Source organism: Schistocerca piceifrons, chromosome X, assembly GCF_021461385.2.
Source record: "Schistocerca piceifrons isolate TAMUIC-IGC-003096 chromosome X, iqSchPice1.1, whole genome shotgun sequence".
NCBI lineage: Eukaryota > Metazoa > Arthropoda > Insecta > Orthoptera > Acrididae > Schistocerca > Schistocerca piceifrons.
Window position 1 is genome coordinate 78,970,105 of NC_060149.1, and position 13,321 is coordinate 78,983,425.

The following is a 13,321-nucleotide window of genomic DNA, read 5'->3' on the forward strand; positions in this document are numbered from 1 at the left end:
CAAAGTTGTAGATGTTAAGTTTTTAAATGAACAGAAAGACCTAAGTGGGACTAATTCTGTAAACGATAGTGGTTATAAAGCAGACATAAATGTAACTTTGAATGATGGGGACAAAAGTCCTATTCTAGATGAAATGATAAAAGCATCATCTACATTGTGTGGTGATGTGAGCAAAATGGATGAAAACAGTACTGAAGTGGATGAGATCGTTAAGGTTAAAGAGGAGGAATCTAGTAGCAAAAGTCAGCAAGGGCAAAAGTTTGTGGCAGATGGAAAAGTGGAAGTGGAGTTAAGGCAAATTATGAGTAGTTTGAGTAGTATGTGTATGAAAGAAGACATTGTATGGTGGAAAATAGTATGAAAGAAGACATTAGTAGGGTGGAAAGTAGTATGAAAGAAGACATTAGTAGTATGAAAAAGAAAACTGATAGCATTAGAACTGACATGGTTAACTTAAAGTATGAACTGAGGAAAGAAATTAAAAAGGAGATTAAGGTAGTCAGCTCTAATGTTTCAGAATTAAATAACATGGTTGAGGTGGTAGCTAAAGATTGTGATTAAAAGATAAAGACAGTACTACATCACACTAATGAGAAATTAACATTGATGAGTAGTAAATGTGTAGAAGAGAGAAAGAAGCTTTGTGATGCCTATAGTAGGAGGGTGGAGGTTTCTGAAAAACAGTGTAAGGACAAAGTTAAAGCTGCCAAGAAATTTTGTGCTGAAAACAGGGTTAAACTTGAGAATCAATCTGATTAAAAATGATTCTGAAACAGAGGTAGAAACCAAGTGTGCCATAGTGGTGGAGGAAGAACTAGCATAAATAAATAAAAATGTAGATTCAAAATTGGCTGAAATGAATAACAAGATGGAAGAGGTACAAAATCAAAAGCATAGAGCATGTAGTGTCCCAAACAGTCCCTCATCTGTTAGCTGTAAAAACTTTAATAATTTTGAACCATATGGGGAAGTGCATCCACTGGATTTCATTAGAGAATTTAATGATTTGCCTGAAACATGGAATGACAAAGAGAAAATGTCATTTGTGAGAGGTTTTTTGAAAGGGAATGCTTATGGATGAGCAGCTTAGGTAGCTAATGGTTGTACTTTGTGGCATAGCTTTGAGAAAGCATTTTTAGATGAATATTGGTCCAAAGAGAAGCAGCAGAGAATTTTGAGTGAATTTTGGGGAGGAGAGAGATTTGACTCTAGGAAGGGTACTGTGAAAGGTTTCTGTCAGCTATGGATAAACAAACCGAAATATTTGCACTAAGAGCTAGGTACTGAACCAATAATTTTGAGTTTGGAAACTAGGTTGCCTCAGAAAGTTAGAGAATTGCTTGTACCTGCCTCTAGGGGTAATATTAGTGATTTATTGAGTTATGTTGATAAAGCGGAGAGGGTGATGCCCTCAGTGAAAGATCATAGGAGGATCGTCACAGAGCCTTGGTCTAGCATGCAGTTGTAATCTGCCAGAGAGTTTCAGATGTTCTTTAACTTTGGCAAAGACATTTAATAAACAAATAGATCTCTACTAAAAGGAGTATTCAAAACCAGAACTTGCTGAGACTCTTTGTCCACAGGAACCTCTAGATATGCTTCAGACAAATCAACTTTAGAAAAGTACTGGCCATCCGATATTTTTGCCAACAGCTCCTCCTGGCGTTGGAGAGGATGCATATCGACAACCAACTACATGTGACAGTAGCACCAAAGTCACCACAGAGGCAAAGTTTCCCTGACAGCTTCCAAACTACAACCAGCAGAGGTGACCATTCTTTAGCCATAACAAGTTGTACCACCCCTAGAGATTGAATTCTGTCAAATTCTGCTTTCACTTGATCTTTTGGGGTGACAAGTATAGGATGTTCACAACAAAAACAAGACCAAGCTATGGATATCAAAAACATATGAGCAGAAAAATTCATATCACACCCTATACCTCTCAAAAATGAGTCCAAAAACTCCTCACACAGTGTTTCCAATTAAGAATATGGTACCTGATTGGACACAAGGTGAACTGTATTGGTGATAGAAATTCCAAATGAGTAAAATGTATCCATTCCACACAAGGTCTCAATACCAGCATCAGCAACCACCAAAAATGTAATGGAACAAACCATTGATCTGTAAGAGGTAGATGTTGTAAATTCTCCCAAAAGTGAAATATTCTGACCAATTTCCATGTAACCAGTGGGAATAGTGGTTAGCCTAAACTCACATAGGTTTGAGAATTCGATAATGTCACTGCAGCTTCTGTGTTGATCTGTAGCTGGAGCACTTGGCAAAAAAAACAATTAACTCAATAAACAAGTTGGGAGAATTCCCATGTCAAACTATTTACATCAATGTCCATATGCTGAGCAACCTTCAGCAAATGACACACGGAGGTGATGTGGTCAGTATTTTGGGAATCATTACAAGTATCCATCACTTAGGGCATGCCAAACATTCATGATGGACAAAACAAAAAGTTCAAGATGTAAACAGAGAACAGTAATGGTGGTACTGTGGTAGTTACAGCTGCCTGAGCCAGGTTTGGTCTACTAGGCACTGGGCCTGCATGTTTACCACAGCCACTGTTGCTTCCTTCTGCAAGCTATATGTCGTCCTAGTGGGCACATCTTGTGACGCTACTACCACATTGCCCCATGCTTCAAATTGATCACATGCTGCCCAATGAACTTCAAAAGATTGTGCTAGTTGCAAAACTTCTGCCACTGGGGCTTCTCACAGAGTAAAGCCTTGTGACATACTTCCTTGTCTGGAGTCACACAGATAATTGTGTCACATACCATAGAGCCTGCATATGGATCATTATGGGTATCACTAATAAATTGACACTTATGGCTAAGACCGTGAAGTTCAACTGCCCAAGCCCTGTATGGCTGGGCTGGTTTCTTGTGGCATTGGTAAGGTTCAACTTGTGCCACTATTGCATGCATCTGTTCGTAATGGTAGTTGGACAATAAACTGCACACTTGACCAAAAGTAAGAGGTGCAAGTTCTTGCAAAGGGGCAACATGAAAGATATGTGGGTGGATAGATGAGTGGAATGGTACCCTGTCTGTTAATGGAAGCTGACAAAGTAGTCACTGCCAAAGTAAACTGTTCAATCAGGGCCAATAGCATGGCATCTATAATGAATAAACTTGATGAAGCCTCACTTAAAACTGCGCATGTGGAAACCATACCATCCTCATTGGCAATTGTGTAACAACCAAGTAATTCATAAAACCAATCCAAGTAACACAAAGATGGCTTACTAGTAATGGTACAGGGTACCCTCCACCATGCACCTTATGGTGGTTTGTGGAGTATCGATGTTGTTGTTGTGGTCTTCAGTCCTGAGACTGGTTTGATGCAGCTCTACATGCTAATCTATCCTGTGCAAGCTCCTTCATCTCCCAGTACCTACTGCAACCTACATCCTTCTGAATCTGCTTAGTGTATTCATCTCTTGGTCTCCCTCTACAATTTTTACCCTCCACGCTGCCCTCCAATGCTAAATTTGTGATCCCTTGATGCCTCAGGACATGTCCTACCAACCGGTCCCTGCTTGTAGTCAAGTTGTGCCACAAACTTCTCTTCTCCCCAATCCTATTCAATACCTCCTCATTAGGTTTCACTTCCATACATAGCTACACTCCATACAAATACTTTCAGAAATGACTTCCTGACACTTAAATCTATACTCGATGTTAACAAATTTCTCTTCTTCAGAAACGCTTTCCTTGCCATTGCCAGTCTACATTTTATATCTTCTCTACTTCGACCATCATCAGTTATTTTGCTCCCCAAATAGCAAAACTCCTTTACTACTTTAAGTGTCTCATTTCCTAATCTAATTCCCTCAGCATCACCCGACTTAATTTGACTATATTCCATTATCGTCGTTTTGCTTTTGTTGATGTTCATCTTATATCCTCCTTTCAAGACACTGTCCATTCCGTTCAACTGCTCTTCCAAGTCCTTTGCTGTCTCTGACAGAATTACAATGTCATCGGCGAACCTCAAAGTTTTTATTTCTTATCCATGGATTTTAATACCTACTCAAAATTTTTCTTTTGTTTCCTTTACTGCTTGCTCAATATACAGATTGAATAACATTGGGGAGAGGCTACAACCCTGTCTTACTCCCTTCCCAACCACTCCTTCCCTTTCATGCCCCTCGACTCTTATAACTGCCATCTGGTTTCTGTGCAAATTCTAAATAGCCTTTCGCTCCCTGTATTTTACCCCTGCCACCTTTAGAATTTGAAAGAGAGTATCCCAGTCAACATTGTCAAAAGCTTTCTCTAAGTCTACAAATGCTAGAAACGTAGGTTTGCCTTTCCTTAATCTTTCTTCTAAGATAAGTCATAAGATCAGTATTGCCTCACGTGTTCCAACATTTTGACGGAATCCAAACTGATCTTCCCTGAGGTCAGCTTCTAACAGTTTTTCCATTTGTCTGTAAATAATTTATGTTAGTATTTTGCAGCTGTGACTTATTAAACTGATAGTTCAGTAACTTTCACATCTGTCAATACCTGCTTTCTTTGGGATTGGAATTATTATATTCTTCTTGAAGTCTGAGGGTATTTCACCTGTCTCATACATCTTGCCCACCAGATGGTAGAGTTTTGTCAGGACTGGCTCTCCCAAGGCCGTCAGTAGTTCTAATGGAATTTTGTCTACTCCTGGGGCCTTGTTTCAACTCAGGTCTTTCAGTGCTGGAGTATCGATATAGATGTAAATATAGTGTAGATGTAAGCCTCTCATGACCTGACATGTAACAAGCCATAAGAATCATACAGAAGGTGCAGCATAAGTGATACACAGAACAACTGATGTGAGAGGTGCAAACTAATAAAACATATTGAGAGTGAGACACCACTGCTTCATGAATATATAGGCACAAGTCACTAGCAGACAGTGCAGTGAAGACTGTGTCATGTGCACACTTCCTACAGGTGGCCTCTAGTGGCTGACCCTCACTGATACATTGGCAGTTGATTTAAGTACACACATGTGGTGACATTACACTCAACACACTCACACTGACATGCACTGGTAGCAGGATACAGATATGGTAAATGAGAGAAAGACTAACTGCATTATGTATTTACCATTCCCAGTTAATCCAGATGGGTTGTGAAACATATTGTTGAACATCCTACACATTTATACATACAGCCAACAGCCATAAGCATAACCAAATGTACATCGTTAACCATGATTTATATAGTGACAAAAAGAAATAAAATGTGATGTTTTAGATAACCTTGGTCTTCACGCCACTCCAGTCAGGACTTAATATTAAAAATAGCTGTAGGAAATAAAATAAAAAGACTTACATAAAACGCATTTACTGGAAGACAAAAAGGTCTGAATTTGTTACACAGCTAACCAATGAACCATCAGAAGATGTTTACATAGAGACTGCTACACATGAGAAATTCTCAAAGTTGATGTCAATATTTAAGTTTAGATTGGAAGAAGTAACTCAAAGTAACTGGTTGCCCAAAGGAAGAGGGAAATTATCTGTGGATTTCAATCAACTCAGCAACATTAACAACCATAGTAGTCGCAAACAAAAACAGAGCAGTCTGTAACATAATTACGAGAAAAACACCAAAACATGCATATATTAGGCACAGGGGTACAAAACTTGATTCAAATAAACTAGAAAATTTGGTTAATGTATTCTTCAGAAACATAAATAACAAGGCGCAACAGAAATTTGAGAAGATATGGCCTGCACAAACACTGAACTACATAATGAAATGAGTGTTACTGTTATCCACCACTGTGGAAGAACTTGGCACTGATGTACATAATATAAAAAAATAAAACCGTTGCAAATTTAAATTAAGTGCATGTGTGCTTGTTAAAGACTTATATCTTTCAGTGCATGTTATAAACTAATCTCTTGTCAGAGGTTGCTTCACTAAATTCTTAAAAATATATAAGTCCTGTTTTTTTGTATGGAAGATATATAAACCTCTCCTTAACCCCAATGTTGGTTTTAACACCGCAGTGCTTTACTACACATAGTTTTGTAAGTACCTGCCTTTCTCCTACTTTTGAATGACTTACCAAACTGTTTATAGGGGAATCTACAGTCTAATTTGTTCCATCGATTTTATTTGCAGATGACACACCTGTATTAATTTAAAACCAGGAGCCAGAAAACATCCCTCTCTACATAATAAACACAATGAACAAACTAGAAACATGGTTCCGACTGAATGGATTAAGATTGAACATCCCCCAAACCCACATGGTCCTATTCAGAACAAAACAGTCAAAGCCCCAATAAATTAAAATAACTCATAAAAATCAGGATATAGAAGAAGTGGATTCTGTGAAGTTTTTAGGGTTAAACCTAGATAAAAATTTAAATTGGAATAAACATGTTGACTACCTGTTAAACAAATTATGTAGCTTTGCATTTGCTATGCAAATATTAGCTGGTGCAACAGACAGGAATACGAGGAAAATGGCATACCACAGCTACTTTCAATCAGTTGTAAGGTATGTTATTATTTTTTGGGGAAATTCAAGCAATATATTGCACACACTAAAGTTACAGAAAAGAATAATAAGGAACATGTGTACTGCCCATCCAAGGACATCATGTCACCCACTACTTGAAAAACAACAGTTATTAACAGTTCCCTCCTTATACATCTATGATATTATCATCTTTCTACACAGCAATTTAGAGTTATTCGAGAAAAACTGTTTCAATCACACATATAACATGAGAAATAAAGACAATTTTATGCTTCCCACTCATCGCTTAAACCTATATGTGCAGTCTCCTCAGTATATGGCAATGAAAATTCATAACAAGCTAAAAGGAAAGAATGTTCTGAGTATGAAACTAGAGACACTGAAGACAAAGCTATATGATATACTTGTCAAATGCTGCTACTACACTGTTGAGGAGTTCATGAAGGATGAACTGAACATTTGAGCAGGATAAAGTTACATATAGTCTTGAGTGTAATTGTAGCTGTCCTTCACAAAAGGGAGGAAAGAAAAATAAAAGCTTATATTAAAGTTAAAAAATTCTTTGTACCAATTAGGCCTAAGTTGTGTTATCCATTTTTTTGATGTGTCTCCTGTACACTAATCATATGATTAGAAATTGTATGTTATGAGACAAATAAAACACTATTCACTACTATTCACTATTCACTTCAAACTATGCTGAAACTTGGCTTTTTTCACAAATGCAAATCATTGGCAGAAGTGAAAGAAATGGAAAGTGACAGAAAAAAACTGGGATTGTCAGAAGATTGAAACCCAAACCTTGGTATTTATTGTTCCGACACTTACCCATTGTCTTGAGATCTCTTAAATAAAATCCAGAACACAGTAGCAATGGCATCCTTTAAAGAAATGTACTGAGCCAATACTGATTCTCATATATAGAAATGACTTTCCTGAAAGTGTAAAGCTTGAGAAAACAACACTATCTGCTGATAACTGTGAAATTTTGGTCAGCAGTAAAATACCAGACACATTAAGGGATGCAAAGGTGAAGAAACACATAAGCACATGTGCAGGTTAACAGAATGCATATGTATAAGAACAGCACTCCAAAGAATAATTTTGCTGCGGAACAACCCATGTGCTGAAGCAACATACTTTATGTATGTCCATTCCTTAATTAGTACTTGTGAAGAACAAATGTGCATAACATCCAATTGACCTTTAACTTACATAAAGGAGCTATACAAATCATAGCAAAAAATTACAGTCAAGTACACTACTTTAACTCTGGGAATACTTACAGCTCAATGTCAATCCATTTTTTAAACAATGATATATATATAAAGAACACTGAGCAGTTCCCAAACAACAAATAAATACATGAACATTGGGCCTGATACAGCTGCTATTTAGGTTTCAATAGGAAAAGCAAAGTTAAAATCAAATAACATTATGAAACTGGCTTCTGCAGAAGACTGGAGATAAAACAGAATTTCATGCCCTCAGAAAAGTTGAAAAAGAGCATCTGTACAAAAATCGGTTATTACACAACTGAAATTAGTTACAATGAGATACAAATTATTTAGACAAATGCTGATTTTAGACTATTTACTGTTATAATGAAAAGACTTTGAACAACAGAATATTGAAACGAATATACAGACATGAAACATCACTAAGACATACTGTATGTATGTATATATGTGTATTTAAACTACAGATGCATCTTGTATTTAAACTACTTGTATCTTTGGCAACATTCATAGGTGCATACTATCCATAGATGGATAAGTAATGAAAAACTGAATATTATTAAACTCCAGACACTGAGGATAACAAGTCACCAAACTGTTTCAATTCTACTTAGGAAACCAAGACCATAGTTTGAGATGTCCCAGATTCAGCTGTAGCCAAGTGTGTCAACAAGCATCATTCAGATCTAAAGCAACACACCACAGAGATCCCTCATGGTTCTGTGCTAGGTCTGATGTACATTAATTATTTCCCCCTAAGTGTCACTGAAGGGGAAACTATTTTATTTGCTTATTACAGCAATATTGTAATCACTGATGAATCATTAGAAATTGCAAAGGATAAAGTGGAGATTATACTAATGGAGAGTTTGAATGGGTAACAAATAATAGAGTGAGGAAGACAAGTAAAATGGAGCCTTGGATAAAAAGAAAACACAGCTCTGCCAACTTGAAAATAAATAAAGTCATAGTATAGCACTACTTTTCTAGGTATGCCAGCTGATAAGTGCCTGAAATGGAATGAGCACATCAATGTCCTTTGGCAGAGGCAGTCTTAGGCACACTATGCCCTCCAAATTCTAGGTCTGTTTGTCTTCCATGGTAATTAACCATTTGACACTGTTTAAAAGAATACATTTTAATAGAGTACATTCTCAGGTAACAGGCAGAAAGAATAACTAATAGATGGATTAAATCATGATTATTACCAAAATACCTCAAAAGACAAAGGACATATATAATGATTAACATGAAGAAAAGGTAATTCTTAACAGAAAAATACTGACCAAGCCAATATATTACAAACAGTTTAATATCTGATTATGAAACCATAACCAGTCATTGTTCATATCTTTTCAGACAAAGTAAAGCTGAATCTCAAATTTCTGAACTGAGCAAAGGTATTAAATTATGTGACAAACTACCAAAAGACTTCAAAGAAAAAAAATATGCATGCTCCTGCTAAAAATTTTAAAATTATTTTTTGGATAATTGTTTTTTATGTAATAGAAGATTATCTGCAACAAAATATTGCAAAATCATGATTATGAATAAAAGTATTTGTTGTGTAACAATTGCATTGCAGATCTATAGATTTTTTGTGGCTCAGTAACTATGTAAGGTAAGACAGTATATTAGAGTAAACTATAAGTTTTACTCCCTTTGCAAAGTATATTATAACTGTATTGCAAAAATGGCATACAGTGTAATTGGTCTAGAGATTAATAAAGTAGTAAAAGACATGTTATTAGTATAACATGTGACTTCCTGAACATACCAAAATATGAGTAGTAACATTAATTGTCCCAAGTATCAGAGGATGTTTAACTGTAGCTATTAACAGCTATTAAAATTTGGGTTGTCTATCTTAACCCCCCCCCCCCCCTCTCCCCCCAATCTCCAATAATTTATTACATTCTTAGAATTTTGTGTTGTGGAAATTATTCATAAGTATAAATTAAAAATCCTCTCAAAAATTGTCTGCTACGATTTCATTTATCTGTTTGTTGCATGTGTGCTACTCAGCATAAGATTCTAAGGGAATATCATGTCCTTCCAGATGTCTCATATGTTTATATGCCCCCCTCTTCCTTCCTTCTTTCCTTCCTTCCTTTGTCTTCCAAACAAGGAGCTGTTTCTGCTGAATCCTTCCCACTTTATATTAAACCACATCCCAGTACCTATAATATTAAATATGCAGTGTCCTTTCCTGATATATTCTTTCCTTGGTTAATGAACTGCAATTACTGCTTTAACAGACTGCTAAAAAAAACTGCATTTGTAAGAACACACCATTAACACAAAACACTTCCTAAACAATTACCCCTTACCACAGCCATATCAACTAGCTTAATTGATTATATATCTCACTAATAAATGATAAACTGGCATGTAGTTCGAAGTTCAAAATGCATTCCTACAATTATTGAAATACAGAAGATAAAATTTTTGGATTATTAATTATGAAACAAAAAAGATGTGTGTCATTATATAGGGAAAGTCAGCCAATAATACAGCAATTATACTGTAAAATAAATACTTCTTCTGACTGCAAAAAGAAATCATTTCAAATACTGGTAGAGTTTCTGGAGATAATCATTCCAAGTACTTAATGTGTCAAACTCTATGTGGAGTTCATATAATTTAGATTCAATAAAATCACCTATTACTGAATGGGATTACAGTAAGTCATTGCAGGGTATAGTTTTTTGTAGCAACTTGTTTTACATAATCATCTTGCAGCACAGATACCATAAATAGTTTGTAACTTTCTTCGTCACAATGCTTGGAAGCAGAGAATGTGTTTTTAACTTGAAATATTTGAGATTTAGTGACAAGATGATTAAAATGTAATCTCAAAGATTCACTGCACATGACTATTCCAATATATTCTGAAATTTGTGTCATCATCACACTTTGTGCTAATGTTTTCTAAGTTGGAACCAGATAATTTTAGAATGAGACCTATTAATAAAGCTTGGTTTTGTCAAAGATGAATGTGGAAACATACTCATGAGGTAAAGTTCCTTTCTATAGCACATATTTGCAATTTAATTAATAAATCCCATTTTTCAATAATGAACTACAGAGGTGAGAGATCTGAATAAAAGTCATAATGAATACTAATTTAAAGTTTCAAAGAGTATATGTGAGAAAGTGGTATACTGGGAAAAGCTACAGCATTGAATATTACAAGATTTGACCAGCCAGTATTGAAAAAGTCTCGTACCTATTATGTAATCATATTCACTCTTAGGATGTTGTATGATACCTTCCCATTTATTCATCCATTTTGAGTAGAAAGCTAAACTACACAGAGTACTAACTATCAGGATCAACACTGTGAGAGTCACTGAAAATAATGTGATCAAAGTGTTACACATGCTAGTTGGTAAAAAATAGCACCAAAAATAAAAATGCAATTATAACAACAGAAATATTACAGTTCATATTTAAAATTGTTTTGAAATATTGCATCATATTCCTTTCCTCTAAACACTGCACTGACAAAGTATACAGTAAGGTTTCTTGGGTGTGGTTACAGACAGCAGAGCCCTTTACAGGATTCACACGTGAGGGTAGGGGAAACTATTGACATTCCATTCCCTCTTCAAGAGGCTTCTGTCACTGTTCCAAACCACAGTAATTGATATAGGCTGAGTTAAGTTTTAATTAAAATTAATAAACTATCTCTTTAAAAATTTGCAAAAAATATCCTCAGCTAAAATTACAAATGGTTATTCACAGTCACAAAAAGTTAATAATAACTGTTTCTTGGCAGGTATAAAAAATTTATTTGCAGTATAATGGATACTTCATTATCAAAATATTTACACAAAAACAGTCCTGCAAATTATTCATATAATTGTTTCAGCCTAGTTTGAATATAATAATTATTTCTGCACAAGATAAACAATGCAGCAAACAACAAATGTGGACTGCTACTTGGCAAGTACTACAACAAACTAAATGTATTTACAGTAAAAAGAAACTATTCCATTACTAAAATATTCAGAAAAGTAATTACATTATTTATTCAAATGATAATATATATAATAATATAGACATTTATTATTTCCACAGAAGAGGTGTAATGATGTTCAGGCAAACATATCAAATGGAAATGAAAAGTCTGTTGTATTTCCTACTTTTTTACACCTTCATAATATGTATCTGTAGGCAGCTACATAGTAGACACATTAGTTACACGTATCAGAAACAAAAATTGGGCTTTTACCCAAAATAGGTACATTTACAAGTGCTTTGTTACAATTTATATCCTATTTTTTAGTGAGATCTGTCTTGCATTGGCAATAATGTAAATAAAAAGGGAGACAAACATATTACTTCATTATTAAGGCTCAAACTCTTTGACCATATTTATTAATTGTACAGTAATGCATATTAAGGACTAACTACTTATTTATTTTTTATTTATCTGCTGTTAGACAATTTACTCTGTACAGATGTTGTCAGAGAATATAAGCAAGATTTACATTACTCTTTACAGTGATTGCTTTTCTAGGCAACATTTGTTTTTATTTCAATGCATGAATTCATCAACTGTATAACACATAAAATAAGAGAAAAGCAATACCTCACATATAGTGGATCAGTGTGTCCAGCACAGTGATGCATAGCAGAAAACAGCATTCGCACTAGCTTTTGAGCACTAGAGCTTTTTCCAGCAATAGTACATACATTCACACACACAGCCATGCAAACACCCAAATGCACGTGTTGATGTGGCCATGGGATTGTGCATTTGGGTGTCAGTGTGGCAGTGTATGTACTGTTGCTGGAAAAAAGCTAGTGCTTGAAAGTTTGTGTGAATGCTATTTTCTGTTATGTGTTACTTCATGCATCAGTTTGCTATAGGTAAGTGGTTGCCTTTCCCTTGTTTTATGTATTGCTCCATCCAGGAATCTCTGTTACTTTTATTCAATTGTATAATGGTCACCACCCAGTGAATGAATTTTAAGAGGCCTTTTCCATGCTAGTGTGTTACAGAAATTTGCTGAATTAAGTTGCACATGCCATATACATCACAGAACACTGGTTGAGATCAGACCATACTTGCTCCATCAGCTATTTTTTTCTATACCTAGCTAGTAATTTATGAAGAAGAAATCTCCAAAAAACCTATGAAAAATCCCAAAGATTTGACTAGATACATTATCTAAATAAGGACAAGGGCTTCAAGCTAGTTTATATTAAAATTTTAGACACAAATATATTATATTTCAACATCCAACTGGAAATGTATTTATTTCTCAAAAAACACAAGTTTACCTTAAACAAATTTCAACAAGACAAAAGTGCTGGCTGTGTGTGGCAACTTTAAAGTAGATTTTCAGACTCCAGGTAGAGTGAAAGAAAAAAAAACCAAAAAACATGCTTAACCCTACTGTCTTCTTCAACCTGGAAAGGCAGTAACAATCTCAATAAGACATGAAAATCATCTCATAATACACCTTACATCAGATACTTACAAACAGGTTCTTTCAGTCTACATACCCTCTGGACAGAGATAACAGTGATTGCTTTGCCTTTCCAATTTTCTTTCTTAAGACTATCAAAAA

The 13,321-nt window shown here is 35.2% G+C and overlaps 1 protein-coding gene across 4 annotated transcripts in view; it reads right to left on the reverse strand.

Annotated features, from left to right (window-relative positions):
- LOC124722032 (neither inactivation nor afterpotential protein G-like) overlaps positions 1–11,301 on the reverse strand; it is a 271,109-nt gene extending 259,808 nt beyond the window's left edge. For all 4 annotated transcript variants that reach the window (XM_047247220.1, XM_047247222.1, XM_047247221.1 and 1 more), the window contains exons 1-2: positions 11,183–11,301; positions 10,969–11,091 (exon numbers count right to left, since the gene is read on the reverse strand). In XM_047247220.1, the coding sequence (XP_047103176.1) occupies positions 10,969–11,091; positions 11,183–11,219 (160 nt within the window). In that variant the 5' untranslated portion in view covers positions 11,220–11,301. The remainder of the gene's footprint in view (positions 1–10,968; positions 11,092–11,182) is intronic.
- Positions 11,302–13,321: the final 2,020 nt, after the last annotated feature.